General features: G+C 40.3%; 1 protein-coding gene across 1 annotated transcript in view; it reads left to right on the top strand.

Annotated features, from left to right (window-relative positions):
• Positions 1-4,319: 4,319 nt before the first annotated feature.
• The window catches only part of LOC138028298 (low-density lipoprotein receptor-like), a 17,858-nt gene continuing 12,177 nt past the window's right edge, over positions 4,320-10,000 (top strand). The window contains exons 1-5 of the mRNA XM_068875784.1: positions 4,320-4,490; positions 6,715-6,968; positions 7,381-7,495; positions 7,859-7,981; positions 8,233-8,355. Coding sequence (XP_068731885.1) covers positions 4,400-4,490; positions 6,715-6,968; positions 7,381-7,495; positions 7,859-7,981; positions 8,233-8,355 — 706 coding nt within the window. The 5' untranslated portion in view covers positions 4,320-4,399. The remainder of the gene's footprint in view (positions 4,491-6,714; positions 6,969-7,380; positions 7,496-7,858; positions 7,982-8,232; positions 8,356-10,000) is intronic.

Below are 10,000 nucleotides of genomic sequence, written 5' to 3'. Positions count from 1 at the left end.
ATTTAACAATTAGACCCGTGGCCCTTGAAGGTCTCTAAGTTGAGCCCTTGCTCAACCCGTGGCCCTTGAGGGTCTCTAAGTTGAGTTCCCATAAAGCTTTACGTAGAGACTCCTCGAATGTAATCGGCTTCTGAGCGCCACCATGTTTAGTACTAATGAAATCCGGAAGTCCTGGAATCTGCCTTTCCAATGTCTCCCTTCGTTTTCTCGTGCGATGGCCCCGCCGGCCTTGGTGGACACTATCAAAAATACCTCGTGTTCAGGGTTTTCTCTCTCCATTTCGAAAGAACCGTCATTTTCAGGTCTCAACAGTGACCACATAAAAAAACCCAAGGTTCGACAACAGAACGATAAATGATTCGGTTGATACATAGGCGCTTTCTAGTCATGGATCTTTCCCTTTCCTTGTTTGGGCCAGATCCCCTGCTTGTGGGTTGTTCCCATCTTTATTATATGTTAAATCTATTTCCTTTCTGTGTCAACACATGCCAATCTCTTTGACTAAGAGACGTACTTCGCCCATCTAATCTTTCTTTTAGAAACAATATGCCGGGGATGTTATCGCTACGGAAGTTCGAAATACCTCCTGTCGCATTCAGACTCAGTTGAAGTGTCCATTCAATGCAAAATTGAACGTGAATATGATCAACATTTGTCCTTTTCTTGATTTTGAATATTCTCGAAAACAGAGATTTTTGCTCCACGGTATATCAAAATTCTACGTACACACGTAGCGTTTTCGAATCGTATTTGCCCGTCCACATGAATACGCGAAAACGATTGGAAAACGCTAACCTCCAATCTCGTCCGCAGAATCCGGTTTTCGTTTGGTCAGCAAGAACACGGACTCTGGCCACTTCCAAGGCAGGAAGTCAGCAAATCACAGACTTCCGGCTCGTCTACGCACGCTCAGAAATTTGAAACAACAGCGGTTGTCAACGGTTACAAAAACGGACCTTCACTACGACTGTGCATAAATTGGAAGTGGCCAGACAGTCCGTATTCTTGGTGCTGACCACAAGAAAAGCGGACTCTGGGGACGAGATTGGCTAACCTTCATCCACAGAGCACTGAAGCCTGCGCGTGCGCTCTGTATGACATCATGAGCCTCTGAGGTCATCGTATTCGTCCACACAAATACGATAAACCTCCGTTTTTCATCTCTCTGGAGAGCGTTTTCGAATTCCGCATTGGGGTGGACGAAAGCCAAAACGGAAGGAAAAGTCTCTGTTTTCAAAAATATCCGGACGCGTGTAAACGGGGTCCCATGTCTGTGGGACGTTACGGGGAAATCTTGACTGAACTCCATATTTTGCGATACCTGCAACGAGCAACCCGATCGTTTGTGATTGTTTACGACTTACTAAATACAAAATGCCACAAACATCATCATCATCATCATTTACTTGCCTTTATGTGTATAACAAATTTTTAAAAAAGCATACAGCAGGTTGTTAGGCGAGGAGACCTCAAGAAACCACCAGGCTTATAGGAGAGGTCACCTCGACATCACAATATTAAACAAAATAAGGGCTGCGAAGGAGTGCGGCAGGAACTAACTCAGAAACTATTTTAATAAAAACTCTAGCACTTTGTTCTTAAACATAGGAAAGCTTGACAAATTGGTAATAGAGGCAGGAAGACAGTTCCAGACCCTTGGTCCTTGGTAAAGAATTGTGAATTTCTTAATGTTCGTGCGACAGTAATGCACACGATAATTACCGGCTGTTCTTGTGTCATATTTATGGACTTGACTGTTTGTCATAAACAGATTGAAGAAAAGTGGAGGCTGCAGATTATTGTGGTAGCGGAACATGAAGTTAGCAATGTCGAGGGTATTGATTTGGAAGATGTCTAAAATTCTCAGTTTAGAAAAAAGAGGAGCAGTATGTGCTGGATATTCTGAATTTGTAACATCGCTTTGAATTAAAGATTGACCTCCAAAGGAGAGAGAAAAACTGTGATTGACTTTCCTCTGACTCGGACTAAATATAACATAATTTGTCTTTTGGACATTAATCGAGAGCTTATTGAAAACCAGGCTCTGAACCCGATTCAAAATCTAAGACCTAAGAAAGCACAAGCTCGGGATTCCGAAGATTCCCATCAAATCTCATAAACGCCGCTCCTCCCCCCCCCCCATGTCAAATCTTTGACAAATAACAAAGGGCCTCAGCGGTCCGAATGCCCAATAACTTTATCCAGTGGATAAGTCGCTATCCGGAGAATAAAGTATACTACACGTTAAATAAGCGTTGACCAAACCCGGTTTTCGTACTAGTCTTTAGTTATATGTGGTTAGAGTGTGCATATTCACAGTCACGTGAACAAATACCGATTGAAATAATCGGCTAGTGACCCCCCGATCCTTCCTTTGAAGTACTTGGGAAAGGGGAATGTACTGACACATTCACACTTAAAGATGCGATGGTGGAGTTGGTACATTTTTAACAGGACTTTTAAAAGTTGGGTCAAAGTAGGATATTACACGTAAGCGTAAGCATGTAAGCGGCATCATCATCCTGTATTTTTCCTGATCATTTAATGTTGAACAGTGCATGGTGATAATAATAACTGCCATGTCCCCCTTTTATTTATTTATTTATTTATTATTTGTTCTCTTTTGCATAACATGGTCAGCATTTTGTGGATCCATCAATCGACAATTCTCGCGCTTTAATTAAGAACGAAGCCATGAACATGTGTGGGCCCTACCATCCACGTATGCTATGTTGTGGTTTATTGTCTCTCGCTTTAAAAACCAACATCAACGATCTGACATTTTAGTAAAACAGAACAAAGTAATCAACATATCCCCATGATAAAGAAAGGAAGTAATCAACATTTGTGAGCGGTTAAACATATGGTATGAATGGTAAGCGTTATTCAAATTCGCGTGTCTTGCCCTTTGTTGTCGTCCGTGTGCTTTAATTAAAAACTGACCTTTCAGTAAAACAAGACGAACATATCCCTATGCTTAAGAAACGAAACAGTCCCATATCTTCACGGTTTAAAAATCAAGCGATCAACATATGTAAGCGGCTTGACATGTGCTATGAATGGTAGTTGTTTACATTCGAGTACCATGTTGAAGTTTGTTGTCATGCGCAAAACATCATCCACCTGCCCCTTCAGTAAAAAAAATCTTCATGATCCATCAAGATATTGAATTGAGTTAAGTAAAGTCGAATTTCGTTTACCGGAACCTCGGACCTTTATTAAGACTTGATATATGGCCCGTACGGCGCCGCGCGCGCTTTCATTGCAAAACTGTTGAGAAATTGAATCCCCTTATGAAGGCAGTGCATTAGCGCGAGAAGGGCCGCAAAAGCCGTACGGCCTTGTTAGGAACACGTACTGCTCTGTTTGGTGCGATTTTAGGTGATTTCGTCGCTTGTAAACATAAAACTGATTTACAGCCAGAAAATCAAATACAAACAACGTATTAGATAAATTTCTTGTGCAACCTAGTAACTTTTTTTGTCCAAACTTCATCTTCTGAGTACTTATAACTAGTTTAAAGAATCCAAGTGATAAAATGCTTTTTGACTGAGTTTAGAGATCGGTCGGGACAGGAAAATATTTGGCTTTCGAAATCGGTCGTGGCGAACGTACCAAATATTTTCCCCGTCCGGCCCTCCCACTCAGTCAATAAGTGCATAAGAATTCAATTTAAGAACCCAGAAATTGAACATATCTGAGCGCGACATATGGTAAAATGGTAAACGTTATTTGGCCGTGTTGTATCCCTCGCTTTAACAACGAACATCAACGACCTGACCCTTTAGTGAAACAGAACCAAACAATCAACTTATCTTAGAGCTTTAAACTCTCCGGCACGTAAAGTCGAATCCTGTTTACTCAAAGCTCAGACTTCACGACGCGATATCACGTAAGGGCAGTTTACGCCGGATCTGATTGTCACAGTTTAAATTGGACAAGCATAAGTTCACTACCGGATAAATTTTCGATTGTAATTATTCAACTGCATCGCTGAATTACGAACCATAAACCAGCATTATAGTAATCCAATTTATTACTTTTCTAATGAAGCTAACGAGTGAACTTAATAAAGTGAAGGGTTCTTCTTCTTTTCTGCATGACCAAATCACACCTAATTTAGTAACTTAGAAACTGGCAAAAAGGTATCTAATTTAGTTGTCCTTTCATTAGGCTTGATCTGATGTTTACAATATGTCGGATGTTTTTTCCTGGTTATATTTGTTCATAGTGACCGTTCATGTTATTGATAATCGCTTGAAAAACAGTTGTATACTTTAGAACTTCCAGTTTGGCTGATGAATAACAACAGCTCATTACTCCAAAAAGTTAAAACAGGCCAACCCTTTGTGAAGGAAGTTGTACAACGCATGAAAGTTTGTATTGTTAGGTTCCAAGTATGAAATGCTGTTGGCTTTCTATTCTCAACTGGCTAATGGTTTCAGTGCTGTTGCTGGCTTTTCTTGAAAACAATACAGAGGCTCAACAAGGTGAGTTTTATTTGAACAAAGTCTTACACGAAAAAAAAAATTCTGACTACATGCGGTACAGACCAGTACACCTGCAGCCACTATTCGTTAATTTATTAAACGTCCCAAGTTATCTTGCATTTGAAATAAACATGCTGATGTTGACGTGAGTGGCCAAATGGTAAAACATTTTGAACTATGGGACTCAAATACGTAAAAAACAGGTGGATACAAGCGGCTGAGCTAGCGTGGAACGCATGGGCGCGCCAAACATTATTGATACGGCTGGCTAAACGAACAAAAGTTCGGCTATCAAACACGAGAACGAAAGTAATGTTTTAAGTTGTTTGATCGAATGTTTGATGGCCTTTCAAATTTTATCAAACACAACCAAACACGATCAAACAGCACCAAACAAGGTGGCCAAGTGGTAAAATGTTTGGTCACCAAACAATAAACACTTAATGACCGGTCCCGAGGGAACCAGTTCATTTTGTTTCTAGAGAATCTCAATGTTTCCTCAACTCAAGGCACAGCCGAGGGAAACACTGAAATTCGAGGGAAACAAAATGAACTGTTTCCATCGGGACGAGTCATTAAGTGATTTGTTATATAGCACAAAAAGAAAAACTTACACCGTTTTCTTTGAATCTTGGTATTTTAAATGAAAAATGTTGGAACTTTGAGAAAATGCTATTGATTTCGCAGTTAAAAGTAAAAGCATTTGAGATATTCGCACATTTTGAAATGCTCATTTTTTCAAAAAATGGCAATAATTTTAAAATCCTACGACAGATTTTTCCCTCAAGTTTGATACCTGTAACTTTGAAGACAATCCTGACCGTACAACTCGCTGTACAAAATGCTGGTCAAATTTAATCTTAAAAATCCGATGCTGGCACATTTGTCATTATGACAAATTTGATTTGTCATAATGACAACGAAAAACGGTGTAATGTTTCCCTGTGATAACCGCGATCAAAAAACGCAACCAACAAGCTTATAAATAGGTTCAAAACTAACCTGTAATTCGCAAGAGCACGCTGACCTTGGCGTTCTTCCAAAGGCGATGATACGTTTCTTTCCAAAGGCGATTCTTTTAGTAAGCTCACACTTCTTTCTAGAAGGTCCACCGCCTGCGAATAAGCAGATTCTGCAAACCTACCGGTAGTCATTTGCGATCCTCGCGCTTGATCACGGTCTGGATTATCCTCCTTGTCAGCCATGACACGAACAACAGCGCGCCCTAAATTCGCGCGAAAGTCATTTTGAGGCTGACCGTTAGTTACCAGGTTCCTAGGCAAATCATCGTGTTATTTTTGTCGCCTCGCCGCGTCAGTGGCTCGCTTAGTTCGTCCAACAGTGAAGAAAGCGTTGCATCATGAAGTGGTTCTGAGGTTTTGTTGAAAAAGATGTCTCAAATATTGTTTGGAAGGCGGACTATCGTCTTGTCATGCCGAAACATGTTTAAAAGGCGGTCTACGGTCTCGACATACTATCGTGTTGTTATGGCGTAATATTGTGTCCAGTAGACGGACTATAGCGTCCAGTAGACGGAGTATCGTGTTTTTAAGCTGTAATATTTAATTGCGCGGCCAAACCATCGTATCTTATAAACGGAGTAACTTATTAAACAGATCGACCATCATATCATCTAGCTCTACTTTTATTTTTGGCGTTGATACCGCTCCATAAAAAACAAAAACACGTTGAAAGCTACACAGACCTGGTTGAATGTCTGGCAAACATGGGCGACTGAAAGAAAACTAAACCCAAAACTGGAAGAAGCACGAGCACGAACAAAGTAGTGCGTTTGAGTAATTTTGTTGAGAATATAATAAATAAAATATCGCATGAACCTGCACGTGCATTTCGTGATTTATGGTCACTCGTGATGTTTTGAAAGTTCTCAAATTGCACTTGCCTACGCACTCGGGTTCATACGATTTCCTATACTGAATGAATTCAATGCAGCTTGTGACGTTGCACTAAATTGGTTATTCGCATCCGGAAATTCCTCGAAACAGAATACATTGTGAAGAAAAATCTGCAAAGCGCCACTTCAAACCGAAAGTAAGGTTTACTTTTATGATGTACCCCATGTTGAAAATCGTTGAGTTATTTCATCACTTTTTGTGATCTTCGGCTGCAAATTTCCTAATTGGTTTCTGTAAAATTGCAATATTTAACAATTATTCGCCTCAGGCTCAGGCTTAGTGTCAGTGACTTGTGCTATTGTTCGTAGATCGTTCTTGTCGAACCATCCACCTTCTCCCAGTACAAACGGGCCAATACTTTGAAGGACACGTGTTTATGAATCTTACCGTTGGTAAAGACGAATGTGAGCATTGGTGTCTCATGGAAAACAAGTGTGTGTCTGTCAACATTGGTAGCGGAAAATCTCCAAGCAACGTTATCTGTGAACTTAGTGATTCCGACCACTGCCAGCACCCGGAAGATCTCAAGCCAAGACAGGGTTGGACATACAGAGGCGCAAAGGTATGTCATGCTAAATTGAAAGTAAAATATTTTGGGCCAGATTTCACCCCGTATCAGCTTAATTGAAAAGCTGTGTATTGCTTCTCGTCAAGAGAATCATTATTTTCTCTTGTTCTCATTTTATCACAGGCTAAATATCATCATTTTTCACTTTACACATCAAGGTGTTATCGTACGTGGGATGTGAAACTTACTAGGGTACTCACGAAAAGTGGACCAAAACTTCGAAATGACTAATGGCTATACTGATAGCGATTTTATCAATATCTTAATCTACTACTGTGATAGGAAACGATGGGCTATATGCCATAAGGAGGGCAAACTCACTACAAATTCCTCGTTAATAATAAATTTGCGCCACGGAACTGGTGATCAGAAGGTGATATAATTATTCAGTATCTTGCCTCATCAGAATCCTTGCTGTTACAATCCATGCCTCAACAATGGAAAGTGTCTTCTGGGATATAATGACAAGAACTTTGCCTGTGAGTGTCCACCGGGATTTGCAGGAGAAAACTGCGAAAGAGGTAAAGACAGGAAAACGTCGTCACCTTTTTTGTTGCTTTCCAAAGAACGTACAACGTTTAAGTGTGGCAGCTACTAAGTTAAAGAAGGAAAGAAAGGGTTCTGAGAAAAGAAAAATACATGTTAAAAATGGAAGGTCATGTTTCGTTCAAAATCAGTTATGTTCTCGCTTTTATCCGTATTGGAAATACCACTTGGAGTTCGTTTTGAGCTACGCCGGATGGTCTTGCTTTCGCCATATTCAGGGTCATCACACAGTTGATGATAGTTGATGATAGTGAACGAAGATGAAAGTGTATAATTCGATATTTTTTTCAAAATTTCAAATTGTTAATTCAGTACCTGTGTCCTTTCTTGCCGTTTAGATGTCGATGAATGCAGCATCGGAATCCATGATTGCGATGAAAATGCAATTTGTGCAAATACGGCTGGAAACTTCAACTGCACATGCAAGACAGGCTTTAATGGTGATGGACGGTCATGTTCAGGTAAAATAGAAGTAGTGTTGCTTGCTTTTATTCGTATTGGAAATATCACTGGTTCATTTTGAGCTGAGCCTTTGTTTTTGTGAGAAGCATCAATTCTCACATGAAACAGGATGGTCTTTTTTTGGTCCTGGTCATTCACTCCCCGTTTAAAACGTCATCATAGTTAATGATAGTGAAAGAAGACCAAATTGTTTGATGGATAATTTTTATGAAAGTTTGAAATGGTTAATTGAGTACCTGTTCCTAATCAGATGTAGACGAATGCCTCATCGGGATCCATGATTGCAATGAAAATGCAACTTGTAAAAATATGGCTGGAAACTTCAACTGCACATGCAAGACAGGCTTTACTGGTGATGGACGATCATGTTCAGGTACAATAACAGTAGTTTTCCTCGCTTTTATCCGTACTGGTTCTATGACTAGTTCGTTTTGAATCGCAGTTTTTTAGCGTAAGGTTCGTCAAAAGCATCAACTCTGATAAAAAATTGAAATTGGTCATTTGTCCTATTCGTGGTCGATTGAGCCATTCTATAGGCTTCAAAACTTGCGAAAAACCAAGCATCTTTTGTTCACGACCGAGTCAGAAGAGGAGTGGGTCTATTCCTGATTTGACGTCACAATCTACTTTGCATGCGTGTTTACAAAGAGTTAATGCAACGTAAATCAGTTTGTGACGTGAAATCAGGAATCGACCCACTCCCCTTCTGACTCGGTCGTGAACAGAAGATGATTGGTTTTTCGCAAGTTTTGAAGCCTATAAAATGGCAGGATTTGTTAGAAAAAGGAAAAAATGGCCGCAATGCGTTTCGAACAGGGGCAAAGATTCATTTTGGCGAAAATAATATTTTGGGTTAGGTGCACTTTAAGGTAAAATATATGATAATGGTGTTGCAATTGAAATCTGAAATCTGCGAAATATAATTCTCTCACGTCTTTAAGGCATGATTACATGGTGAGTGTCAGCCAGGGCTGAAATTTCGCCCCGCCCACCGCGCTGAAATTTTGTTGCGATTAAAAGCTCATTTCAGCCCAGGTGCAAACCGCAATTTTCTATTGAAAATTTACTACTGAGATCACTCTCGTCCCCGGAGTCCGCTCTTCTTTTGGTCAGCACCAAGACCATGGACTCTGTAACCGTTGACAAACAATGTTATTTCAAATTCCTGAGCCCTGTCAAACGGCTGAAACATCCATGAAATAGCTATCCAAGCATGTCATTTTTTCACCCCGGACTGAAAAAGGAACGTGAGCAAGCCCATCGACTGTGTTTTTTGCATCTCAGTAAAGTTTCCGACGGAAATTTGCGTTTTGTGCCCGGGCTGAGGCAGCGTTTTACACGATCAAACCGCATAGATTTGAATACGGTTACTATTTTGGAACAAAAATTGCATTGCTAGGTTAAAAAAATAATGAATCATTTGCACGTAGTGCAGCGTTTTCTCACTAGTACCATCACTTTGATTTCTGGTGTGAGTTTGCGCTTTCAATTTTCATGCATGCTGTCCTTAAATTGAGAAGCACCATAGGTAGAGGCTATTTCAAATGTTAATGGTGGTACGCTCCAGCAAAGTGATGAAGAAAAAAAAGGAGTCAACGTTTCTGGATTCGACCTGGAGGAACTCGTGTCTGGTGGGACAATCTTGTGAAAGGATTATGTCTCCCTTTCGTCTGTGATGAGTTCGGCATGATGTAAACATAACGAAAACGATTCTGTGTAAACCCATCCAACCTTCATCGATTTTGACGCGGTTTCGAAGTCGTAAAACAGTGCCGTGGTGTATTTGTCATTTAGTGGTTATCTTTTGTTTAAAATTATCTAAACACGGTAAAACCTTCAGGGTTATGATTAGGGTTAGCGTTAGGGTTATTGTATAATTACTCAAGGTTTTACCTTGTTTAAAAGAAATTCAAACAATGGAAAAAAATACACCAAGTACCTACCCAGTGCCGATGTGAAACCGCGTTCGAGGAAACGCTGCCTGAAACTCACCTTGTAATCTGACCGCTAATTAGGCA

Source organism: Montipora capricornis, chromosome 13 (genome assembly GCF_036669925.1).
Source record: "Montipora capricornis isolate CH-2021 chromosome 13, ASM3666992v2, whole genome shotgun sequence".
In the NCBI taxonomy this organism is placed as follows: domain Eukaryota; kingdom Metazoa; phylum Cnidaria; class Anthozoa; order Scleractinia; family Acroporidae; genus Montipora; species Montipora capricornis.
Note: the sequence above shows the minus strand (reverse complement) of the source record. Positions and strands in the feature narration are given on the sequence as shown.